We start from the raw sequence: 12990 nt of genomic DNA, 5'->3' as shown, positions 1-12990 counted from the left end.
AAAGAGGTAAAGGATGGCCAGGACCCCATTCGACCTTCAAAATCCTCACTCCTGAATGACAGCCCAAGACATATTACCAAAAATGGCAGCTAAAGTAGCAAATTTGAGAGCGTCATGAGCATGACGATAGACCGCAGGCTGGCTAGACCTAATAACCCTTTGAACGACCTGGGAGCTCCGAGCCCTGAAACAGGGAATGAGGGAAACCGAATCAACCCAGAGCATCTCCCCGGTCACAGAGGTCGTGGCAGGCAAATAACGGCGAAGAGCTGCAATCAGACAACACATGATGCACCTATGGCCGAACCAACCAAGCATCAACCACCCATGGATCCCTCTGGAAAGCCGCCGCCTCGTTGTTTGCCAGAAAAGAAGGAGACGGCTGCAACCTAACAAACCTACCACCAGAACCAAAAGAGCAGAAACCCCCTGCGCTAGAGGAGAACATGAAGCTCCCCGACCCGACCCCCAAGAGGCCAATGCCAACAAAAAAGGAAGAAAGGAGCCTTATCAAAACAATCTTGAGCCAAAGGGGCCACCACAAACCGAGGAGAAGAAAGAAAAGAGAGCACCAGGTCTCATGAGCAGACCAGAGGTGAAACAACGCATGAGCTTGCGAAATAGAGCAGAAGTAACATCCGCCCTATTTAGTTATGTGCACACGCATAACTAAACCCCGCCTCAAACTCTCAAACGTCTGGGAGCCAGCGGCAGCGGCATGGGAAGGGGGAAAGCAGGGAAAGGACGGGGGAGGGGGGAAGCAAGGGAAGGACGGGGAAGCGCAGACAAAACCAAAATTGAAGCGACTAACGCCCACAAATCCGGGTCCCTATAACCAAAGTGGGGCAGTCTCGGGGCTTCCGGAAAGGCAACCAACCTAGTGTGTTGCAGCAACCTGAACCTTGCATGCAACATCAAAGCTGCCTGCACCCAATTATCAGTGTCAGTGTACTAGGTTAATTGGAGTACCAGCAAGGAACACCACTCGTAGGACTCCGGGTCAAAGGCGTCATCGACCCAACAGGCGATATGACGGAGGCAAACATGGTGAATATCACCCTGAGACAATGGGACAGAGCAACCGTCGACCTCCCACAAGGCGAGATGGGACCCAGAAGATGCATCCATCAGACAAATGAGCTCCAATGGGGGTTTTCCAGGGGCCCTTAGGCTGACTACTTCCAGAGGGAAGCCCAGGCAAGGTACAGTGGAACCTCGAGTTACGAATGCCCCTACTTATGAATTTTTTGAGTTATGACTCCAGTTTCATTGGAAAATTCGACTCGACTTAAGACCTTGGCCTCGACTTGCGACTTTGCTGATACATGTATGGGTCGACCGAGCTCGTGGTTCCTGATGGCACAGGCGACCCCACCTCAGTATACTAGAGTGGGGGACCACCAGAATAACAGAGGGAGGACAATGACCAAGGGGTACACACATACACACTCCCCCCCCCCCTCCCCGCCAGGCCAGAAACAAAAATAAAAGAAAAATCCCGCAAAAACCAGCGTTGAATGTAATGAAATGGCATTTTCTGGGCGAGACCCGGAGGCTCCCCGGAGCTTTACTGGCTGATATGCTAATGTCAGACTTTGGCATCAGTCATGTGTATGGAGTTCTAGGGCCTACCAGGGACCACGGCCAGAACCTGGCCCCCTCAGAGAGGCAAGGGGAGCAATGGCCTATAGAAACCCTCATGAGGTTGGAAGCATTCTATGTCTGCCATCGACCGGGTCAAGCATCCAGAAAGGTAAGCATTCCAAAACAAACCCCTATTCTGGTGAAAATTGCTACCTAAAGCCAAACTAGTGGATAGAACTCCCCAACAGAAAACAAGGAAACTAGTATGATGTCATACGTCACTGCGCCGCTGTCTGCGCAGCTCCCCCCTCCCCAGGAGGGGGAAGGGGGAGCCCCAGACCTCCCACGCCGGCTATCCACCCATCAGTTCTGAGGCTGGATGTCAAAACACGCGAAAAACCGCCGACCAGAGGGAGGGAGGGTTGCCGGGGAGCCTCCGGGTCTCACCCAGAAAATGGCGTTACACTACATTCAACGCTGGTTTTCTGGGGGGAGCCCCGTCGGCTTCCCGGAGCTAACTACCCACAGATGAAGGTCAAAGGGACAGAACCGGGAGGCGGACACCACGCACCCCCCAAGGAGGCGAGACAACTGGCAGCAAACGCCAACCCAAGGCACCACAGCCCCAAAAAGTCCCGGGAACGACACGAGAACAACGAGCAGCAAGGCCCCTGCACGAACACCAAAAATCCATGCCCGAAAGACCGTAAGGCCACGTCGCCCAGACGGCAGCGAGAGCAGCGAAACCACGAACGCCATAGGCATGAGGGAAGAACACAGGCAGCTTAGCCGCAAGAACACGGCTGACCACCCGGGACACCATCACCCGCGAACCGGGAAGAACAGAACCGGATCAACGCAAAACACACTCCGGACCCAAACACCGTGGCAGGCAAACAACAGCGGAGGGCTGCCACTGAACACAAAAAACGACACACCCCCGGCCCGAGCAACGAAGCACCAGCAAACCCTGGACCCCTCCAGAACGCAGCAGCCCCACCCCGCGCCAGAAAAATGGAGACTGCTGCCACCGAACAACCAAAACGCTAAAACTGAAGGAGCAAGAAAACTAAGTGACTCAACCCCAAGAGGCAAAGGCCAAAAGGAAAGAGCCGACGAAAAAACACACCAGAACTGAAGGGGCACTACCAACCGAGGAGAAGATAGAGCACGCTGACCAGAAACCAGGATGGTGCAAGTGGCGCATGAACAGGCCGGAGGGGAAACGACACACAAGACAGCTGACTAACAGTGCAGAAGCAACACCAAGACCGAAAGCAAGCTGAAGCGGCTCCGCCCGCGCTGCACGAAAAGAGGCGACAGTATGTGGCAAGACGACGGCCCCCAACCCCCACCAGAAAACCAAGCCGAGAGTAAACCAAGCTAACAAGAGTAACCACCTAAGAAGGGACAGGAAAAGGAAGGACCGCCAAAATACCCCATACTGCCGCCAAGAGAAGCACGCAGGTGGGACACCTACCACGAAGCCACCCGACCACCAACCGGAGGCTAGACCGTGAGGCAGAACATAAGCAGCCCCGACAAGGCCCCTTCGAGCCCAGGAAAAGGCGGAGCCGCGGGAAGATCTCGGGCGCGACCACCGAAACCCAGGCGGCACAAGGAGATGGAACGTCTGCCGAACAGAAAAACTCCCCAAAACATGCAAGCCCGCCAGGAGTTCAGAAACGATGGGTCCGACGTGAGACATCACAAGACCCCTAAAAAAACCAACCGGCAGGGCAAGCTAGGAAACCAAAGAAGGCGGAAGGGTCGCCGCCAGAACAGTACCCGAACCAAGGGGTACGAACAACTGCAATAGACCGAGACAAGGAAGCACATCACAGGACACAGGCTGACAAACGCCTAAGAACACACGCAGAACACCCCTGCTGCAGAGGAGGCAGGAAGAAAGAGCAGAAGCACAAAAACCCCAGGATAACAACCAGGGGTGGACAATCAGGCAGGGACAGAAAAACCCCCACGCAATCCCCAGGCACAAAACGGCAGCAAAGTGCCACTCCACAACCGGACACAGGAACAAGGACACGCCACCGTGAAACACAGTACCAATGCACACGTGCAGCAGCAGCAACAGGCACCACTGCAACATGCAACATGTAAATAGCAACTCCCTTCTGCAAAGGCAGAGAACGGAGCAGGCAGACCCCAGACAGGGCCAACGGAGACACGACAAAAGATTGGGCTACTTGTCGCCCAACCGGGCGACAAGTAGCCCAACCGGGCGACAAGTAGCCCAACAGGGCGACAAGGACGAGGAGCCGACAGACGTTCCAATAATGCGGGAAGTAGCGAAAAACCTTCCCGTACCCTCGAGAACACAGAAGCCAACACTAGTCCCGAAGGCACACGAAGGCGAAGGCGCAGGCGCACCCGAGATCAGAAGTCACGCAGAACCCCATCGAACGGGGAAACATGACGAAAACACCGTCCCAAAAAGGGGTGGGAGGAAACATCCACCCACAGGACGGAACCAACCGACTCAAAGGCCAAGGAACCGAGCCCGGGGAGGGGCCGACGCCCAACAGCACGTACGACGAGTGGGGAGGAAAGACCCCACTCCACGTAACCACAAGCCCCGCCTACAGAGGGATAAAAAACCCCACGGGGTCCAACGGGGCCAAGGCCTCCCAAGTCAGCCCCTCCTCAGCCCCGGGAACCTACACGACAGGCCCCGGGGCCGAGCCATTCCCCCAAAGCCCCGGCCGTACCAGAAAACCGGGGCAGCCGTGAAAACACTAAGGAAGGGAGCCCACTGGCAGACTCATACAACACGGCTGGAGGAACAGGCTCAAATGCCCCCGTCACTACCCCGGAAGGGGAATTCCCCGAGACTGCCCGAGTCTCGACACCATCAAAAACCCCGCCCCGAACCCACAGACGGTAAGGAACCGGATGCAGGCAGGAAGGGTGATCCAGGGGAAAGACAAGGGGGCGTGGATGGAACCGAAGCAACCAACACCCTCAAGTCCCAAAACGAACTACAACGGGGCAGCCCCGGGGCTCCCGGGGAGGAAACCACGAGAACGTTGCCACCACCAAGGCTCAAGTGCAACACCCCTGCTGCCCGCACCTGCTGCCCGCACCCGCTTTGTTAGCACAACTGAGTAACCAAGCCAAAACGAGCAACCAAACTCGCAGGACTCCGGGTCGAAGGTGTCACCGACCCCACAGGCAGCAGACGAAGGCAAAACAGAGATTCACCCAGAGACACAGGGTGAGAGCAACCCTCAAACTCGCTGGAAGCGAGGGGGGACTCTGGGGTCACATCCATCGGACCCATGCGCCCCCAGGGGTTTCCCAGGGTCCCGAGCGTTTACTATAAGAGGACTCGCGCTCAGGTAATCCCAGGCAGGGTACTGCTAACCGGTACCCAAAGCTACCAAACAACTTTCTAAGAGCTGAACCCCCGGGACGTGTACACTCACGGGGACCTAGCAGGGGGTACCACCAGAAAACTCAGAACACAAGGGACACAAGGGGCAAGAACGAAGGCAGACCCCCCACCAGGTAGATAAACAAAAAGAAAAAGAAAACCCTGCAAGAGGACAGCGTACCCAAGCGGAACAGAGCCGGCCGCTATGATTGGTAAAGACAAGCTGCACAGTACCCTGCGCCCCACCAGTGCAAAAACTGCCCCTTACTCTAAGGCGAACAAGGGAGACAGAACACCCGAGCACACAAAGAGCGGCCGAAAACCAAGCAGTAAACGGCCAAGCAGGGGCAGGACCCAAGGAACTTGTGGAAGGTGGCCCCAAGCCCTAAGGGCAGTACTTACAGGGCACCTAGGGAAGGGAACCCTAGGCGCATGCAGCCCGAGTACTGGAGAATCACTCCCGGCTCACGCACCACCTACAAAACAGACACCACACTCTAGGTACAGTGCTGAAACAACCACAGGAGCCGGAGCACATAACCGTTGCCTATAGCATCAGCCGAAGAACTGATGGATGGATAGCCGGCGTGGGAGGTCTGGGGCTCCCCCTTCCCCCTCCCGGGGAGGGGGGAGCTGCACAGACAGCGGCGCAGTGACGTATGATGTCATACTAGTTTGCTTGTTTTCTGTTGAGGAGTTCTATCCACTAGTTTGGCTTTAGGTAGCAATTTTCACCAGAATAGGGGTTTGTTTTGGAATGCTTACCTTTCTGGATGCTTGACCCGGTCGATGGCAGACATAGAATGCTTCCAACCACACGGGGGTTTCTATAGGCCATTGCTCCCCTTGCCTCTCTGAGGGGGCCAGGTTCTGGCCGTGGTCCCCGGTAGGCCCTAGAACTCCATACACATCACTGATGCCAAAGTCTGACATTAGCATATCAGCCGGTAAAGCTCCGAGGAGCCGACGGGGCTCCCCCCAGAAAAGCACAATGTCTCCAGGAGGAACAGAACCGGGCGCTGTGTGTAAGGAGACAAGCTACACAGTGCCTTGCGCCCCTACCAGCGACGATACTACTTCCTATCCAAAGTCAAACAGCAGCTATAAAAACCCCAGCTGACCACCAAGGGCGGGCAATCACCGAGCAGCAAGAGATCCCTACTAAGATAGTTCCCAAACGGCTTATAGAAGATAACCCTAAACCACAAGGGCAATACTTACAGGGCATCTAGGGAAGGGAGACCTAGGCACATGCAGCCCCAGTACTTTGTGAATTATTCCTGGCTCGCACACCACAACACAGCAGAATAACAACGCAAGAGCACAGCACTGCACAGAGTCTGGAGCCAGGAATCGAACGACTGCCACCAAGCACAACGGCCTCAGAACTGAGGTTGGATAGCTGGCACGGGGATCTCGAGCCCCCTCCCCCTTCTTCCTCTTGGAGAGGGGCTGCATGCGGCAGCCTGTGTGACGTCATGCTTGTTTGCTTTTTTTCAGAATGGGGAGTTTTGCTTAGCAGTTTGGCTTTCAGTTGCAATGTTTCACCAGTTGGGGTCTGTTTTGGGATGCCCACCTTTCTGGGTGCCTAGCCCGGTCGATGGCAAACATAGAATGCTTCCAACCACAGGGGGGTTTCTATAAGCCCTTGCTCTTCATGCCTCTCTGAGGTGGCCAGGGTCTGGCTCTTGGTCTCCAGTAGGTATTAGAACTCTATTCAAAGAACTGTTGCCACAGTCTAATATATGCATATCAGCCCGGTAAGCTTCAGGAAGCCAGAGGGGCTCTCCACAGAAAAGGAGCAAGGAACACAAAGCTACATGTACCCTACATGTACAGTAAGACATACGATGGATGAACAAGCAATTGGCAAAAATCGACAAAATTGGCAAAGCACTGACAAAATTGACAAAGAAGAACTTTTGAAAACTAACTCTTCAAGAACAATAAAACATAGGTTCAAATGAAACAAAACTGCTGAAAAAACATCAGAAAGTTCACTTTTACAAACAGTTGTAGACAATTGGAACAAGTTAAGCAAGAAGATGGTGGATGCCAAAACACAGTCATCTCTGTGTACAGTACTGGAGTCTTGGTAGATATATGGGCAAGACTAATATAGTTTCAATCTACAAAAGTGGCAGCAGGGAAGACCCTCTTAATTATAAACCTGTATCATTGACAAGTGTAATAATAGTCAAAATATTGGAAAACTTGTTAAAATCAAATGGGTAGAAAACCTGGAGAAAAACTATATACAGAAATAACAAACAGATGGTTTTTGATTTAGTAGATCCTGTGTAACAAATCTCCTTAGTTTCTATGATAGAACCACAGATTTTACAGGAAAAAGATGGCTGGATTGACTGCATTTATCTGGACCTATAAAAAGGGTTTTGACAGAGTCCCGCATAAAAGGTTGTTCTGGAAAGTAACAAATGGAGAAGAAACAGGGAAGCTCCTAACATGGGTGAAAAAATTACCTAACTGAAAGAAAAATGAGGTCAGTAATCAGTGACTGGAGACATGTCACTTATGGAGTACCAAGGTGTTCAATTCTTGTACCGGTAATGTTCACTGTCTACATAAACAATCTACCAGAAGGAACACAGAATTACATGAACCTGTTTACTGATGATGCTAAGCTACTAGGGAGGATAATAATGATTGTCATGCCCTTCACAAAGACCTGGACAAAGTAAGTATGGAACAACACTTGGCAGATGGAATTTAATGTGAATAAATGCCACATTAAGGAATGTGGAATAGGAGAAAATAGGCCACACACAACCTACAAATTATGTAAAAATAGCTTTTTAGAACTCTGATAAAGAACGAGATCTAGGGATGGTCTTTGATAGAAAATTCAACAGAAGACCACAAAGAACATTGAATAAGCTGCCTATGCTATGCTTTCCAACATCAAAACTGCCTACAAATACATGAATGGCAAAATATTAATGAAATTGTTCACAACCTTCATGAGACTAAAACTGGAATATGCAGCGGTTGTATAGTGCCCATATCTTAAGCACATAACTAAGCCAGAAAAGGTGCACACACATAATGAAGCTAGAAAAGGTCCACACACACACAAACTAAATGGTTCCTGGAAATGAAAAACAAAAGCTATGAAGAGAAGCTAAAGGTGTTATATATATCAAAACCAGAAGATAGAAAAAAGGTGATATGATCACTACGAACAAAACAGTAACAGGAATTGACAAAATTGATAGAGAACAATTCTCGAAACCTGCATTTTCACTATCAAAAGGTCATAGACTATAGCTAAGAAAACAAACCTGCCTAATAATTTTTTAAAACATCAAAAGTTTGATGCTTTCACAACAAAACATTAGTTTCCAAAACAGGAAAAACTTGATAATAATCCAGGATGCATCAAAACATCATCATTTTTCCATCTTCTTGTGTGTGTGGTTTGGTCATCAAAATTTTTGAAAGTTCTCTTTTTTACAAACAGATTGGCAGATGGTTGGAAAAATTTAATTGAGAAGGTGCTGGAGGCCAAAAGCATTGTTTCAAAGCACTGTATGACAAAGATTAGTGAGAAGATGGGACACCACGAGCGAAGCTCTCATCCTGTAACTACACTTAGGCAATTAATTATACTTAGGTAATTACATAGTTAGGCAGTCAAGGTGCAAGGGAAGCATTTCAACTTGAATACAGTACTTATTTCGAGCTTTCGAAAAGAGAGACTTGAATTCCAATCAACAGGCTCCTTACCACCCTGTATAGCAGGTATATCTGGAGGGGGTACAGGGTAACACAAGCCGATCCCCAGAGAATATAATCCTAACCATGGTCAGAGAAAATGGGAATGCTAGGACACACTCAATATGGGTGGAATAAGCATAATAATTTAGAGTAAATTAAAATAAACAAAGCCATAGCCACAGGTAGAACTAACATTCCAGGAAAGCTGGAAAGCAAGAAGCTGATGACATGTTCAACAAAAGCAAACAGATGTTGAACCAATAACACCAGGTGGACCAGTAAGAGGTCAGGTTAGCTTAACTTTCGGGTGACGTAGCCTGCCACCTGGTGGTACTCAGGCACATTAGTCAGTATTTACTCCATAATATGCCTTTTTCACTTAGGCTGCTAATTTAATTAATTGAGGAGTGTCTAAATTATCTGAAATATATACCTCTAGTATAAATTTGCTCTTAGGATAGAACTAAAAAGTCCAATTTATACAAGATATCATTATCTTGTATATACTTGAATGCTTCCCTGCAAACACACAACCTAACTGTCCCTATTTTCCACTTGTTACAACTTTATTACAAGTTGTAACATCTTGCTATAACATTTTTATAACTTATTAGAATGTTGTTACAACTTGCAATATTGGTTGTTACAACTTGTTAGGTGAAACCTTGTTCGAACATTGTAGCAACGTTGTAGCTTCGTCGTGTCTTTGGCGGGTTCACTGTAAATTTGATGTAAGATTTGTCTGTCATATTCAAAATACATACCTAAGCTTTCAACATTTATTGGAATAATCAAACAAGAAGAATATTAAAAAAAATGGAATTTAGTACAAAACAAATTGTGCACCAAGATGTCCTGAAAACCGGTCCATCTAATTACCCAAAACCACCCAAAGCTTCCTGACATTATGTTAGTTATGAATAAATATTATATATATGCTCATTATGATGATGGTGCTGAATGTAGAACATGGAAAAACATGTTTTTATTCTGAAAAAAGTATCATTTCATAATGAAATTAGATGAAAATAAGCTGCTGGTGATGCCAAAGCAAGTCGATGGTCCAAGCGACAATGTTGTGGAGCGACTTATCCAAGATATAATGTTGTGTACAGGTTATTAACTTAGGTTTGGATAGGTTATGTTTGGATAGGTTATGTTTGGATAGGTTAGGTTTGGATAGGTTAGGTTTGGATAGGTTAGGTTTGGAGAGGTTAGGTTTGGAGAGGTTAGGTTTGGAGAGGTTAGGTTTAGTTAGGTTATGTTTGGGTAGGTTGGTTAGGTTGGTTAGGTTGGTTAGGTTAGGTCGGTACAGGAGGCCGATATGCCAACAAATACTCTTTAGGCAACAATGTATCTTGGATAAGTCGCTCCACAACATTATCGTTTGGATGGTCGACTTCCTTTGGCGTCACCAGCAGCTTATTTTCGTCTAATTTTGTCATGAAATGATACTTTTTTCAGAGTAAAAATATGTTTTTCCATGTTCTACATTCAGCACCAACATTATAATGAGTAAATATATCATATTTATTTTCATATTTATAAATATATCATATTTATTCAATACTAGCATAATGCCAGGAAACTTTCGGTGGCTTTCAATGGCTTTGGGTAATTAGATGGACCCATGAAAACATACAATGCTAACATCTGTTGGTATAGGACAAATACTTTCAACAGGAGGAATCTGTCCGGAACATCCCCATTCTGAACCAAGCCAGCTGTTCCCTATAGTCCACATTCCTTGGTTTCACATATAGGAATAGTCACTTGAAAATATCTAGAATACATAATAATACCAGGTATTTATACTGATCAACTAACTTCCAGCATTTCTCTTTTAAAACAAATTTATACAACTTGGAAAAATTTAATTTTAATAATTCTGATGACCTACATGTGCGAAGATACTGCAAAGCTGCCACTTGCAATTGAGGAGATATCTGTACACGCTTTAGATTTGGCTGATTGGCCGGGTGGGAGAACTCTGTAAAGTCTGGTCGGCCAATGTGTAGACGACGACGTTTAGTGCGATTGTCAGCTGGAATAAATGAAAGACATTGAATTTGGGGCAAATTAAATCTTATTTACATTCTTCTTACCCTTTAGCTGCAGTCTTTATGGGAATAGAAGACAAATTTATCCCTTGTGCAATAAAATGGAGAAACATATCAATATTAAATTTATATTAATAATTTCAATCATTTATATTGGGGTGGTCCAACAACAGGCTTAGAGCCATGATTTTTTGTGGCACACAAGCATTCATTAATGCAGAATACAGTATAAATTTAGTCTATAAAAAACATATTATCAACAACTATCAGTTGTCAATTAAAAGTGTTCCTGTACAGTAACTCATTATTGACACGTCAGCAAAGCTGGTGTTAAAACGTGCTATAGAGCAGCAACTAATCAAAATGATAAACATTTGAACAATGCACAAGGCTTGAAAAAAACAATAGTAGTCAGGTACACATTAAATGACATTATGAAATTACTACAAACTTCTAATTATAACAAGCATTTGTGGCATTTCTTCTCAGTGAATTGGTTTATCATTGCTTGAAGTCAGTGGTCTTCAGAATGTCATTTTCCATGCACAAGAGTGAAAGCCAGTTCAAACGATGCTGTCCCATTATACCTGGAAGCAAATTTTGTATAAGTTTCAGTCTTGAAAAAGAACATGCAGTTGGTCACCATCATGCACATGAACACTGAGTGCAATTCCAACATTCAGGAATACAGATTTTAAATTGCCCAAAAATATTTTTCTGTACAGTGCAGGGAGAGTTTCTCAGTTTTCATCAAAAGCCATGTAGTGCTTGAGATGCTCATGTTCATTTAAAAGGTCATCATAATTCAGGTCTTTGTGATACATATTAGCCAGATGTTCATACTTTTCTCTAGTGCATCTGAAGCAATGGATTTCAATTCACTGACGAAAGAAAACAGATTTCCAATTTGTTAATAAGCCTCGGCACATTTTGTCAGTTCAAAGAATAGTGTGTCCAGAAGAGGGAGGAAAGTTTCCACCTTAAATTTTTTGGTTTTAATGAGAAGTACCTCTTCTGCTGATCCATCATATCTACCAAGATGCACATTTTGTTTTTGTTCCTGTTTTTTCCCCATCACTGAAATCTGGACACATACTCCTGGCTTTGAATTCAGATTCACTAAATTTGTCTCTAGTTTCCTGAAGTTAGGTTTTCATAGACTCAAGAAGATTCGTGTCAACAAGGATGTCCACATCCTTTGATTGCAGGACCTTGTTTGTTTTGATCTTTTTTAGAAAAAGATTGTTCCGGGTTTTCCATTTTTTGCTCAATCCTGCCTCTCACCTTTTATTCACTTGCTGTTCATTGTCAGTCGACAGAGAATCCAGTGCATGTTTTTATTTTCTCGAAACCCCCCATACAAAGCATGAACAGCATCAAAATGTGCTTACCATCATGTATCAGACAGATGCTTGACCACAATCTTTTCCTAATAATGATGTCAATACATTCCAGTGATGAGTAGAACCAGAAAAAAATGAATACAGATGCTGAACAAAGTTAAAGAATTTGACAGTCTGTAGACAAAACACTGCTGCTTTTACTCCCACCAAGTTCAGGCTGTGTCCAGCACAGGGAACATGGACATGGAGCCAAAACTTGGCTCCCTCAGAGAGGCACAGGGAGCAATGGTCTATGAAAACTCCACTCTTTGAGAGTATATTCGTGTTTGCCATGAACTGGGTTAAGGTAACCAGATATCGGGGGGTCCCAAAACAAACCCCAACTGGTAGAAAATTGCAACCCAAGACCGAACAGAGCCCAAGAACTCCCCCCCCCCCCAAAGAAAAACAATGCAACAAGCAAAACGTTATCAAACCGACACGTCACTCATTTGCCACATCCCCAAGAGGGGCAAATTGTGGGACAAAGCATAGGCAAACACAGAAACCCCCCCAGACCAGCAAAAGGGACGGAGCCCCCTTCTGAGAAGCCAACTTATGTGCAGAGCGACTACAGCGCCGACCAGACAAAGACAACTCAGGAGCTGGCAACAAGGGCTGACCTCGACCTGCCGAAACCCAAGCCCTGGCACAACCCATTGGAGAAGCATGAGAATGCCCACCCTGGATCACCAACAAATCAGAAAGAGTTAATTTTCTGACAAATAAATATTATATTATTTTATATATATATATATATATATATATTATATATATATATATATATATATATATATATATATATATATATGTATGTGTGTGTGTGTGTGTG

The 12990-nt window shown here is 46.5% G+C and overlaps 1 protein-coding gene across 2 annotated transcripts in view; it reads right to left on the bottom strand.

Moving 5' to 3' along the window:
- The window catches only part of uex (metal transporter uex), a 674542-nt gene that overhangs the window by 163902 nt on the left and 497650 nt on the right, over positions 1-12990 (bottom strand). For both annotated transcript variants that reach the window (XR_006772789.2, XM_045741424.2), the window contains exon 10: positions 10617-10760. Coding sequence is in view for 1 of the 2 variants with exons in the window: in XM_045741424.2 (XP_045597380.1) it covers positions 10617-10760 (144 nt within the window). In the remaining variant the exon portion in view is untranslated. The remainder of the gene's footprint in view (positions 1-10616; positions 10761-12990) is intronic.

This window comes from Procambarus clarkii, chromosome 19 (genome assembly GCF_040958095.1).
Source record: "Procambarus clarkii isolate CNS0578487 chromosome 19, FALCON_Pclarkii_2.0, whole genome shotgun sequence".
In the NCBI taxonomy this organism is placed as follows: Eukaryota; Metazoa; Arthropoda; class Malacostraca; order Decapoda; family Cambaridae; genus Procambarus; species Procambarus clarkii.
The sequence above is the reverse complement of the archived record's forward strand: the minus strand, read 5'-3'. Positions and strand labels throughout refer to the sequence as shown.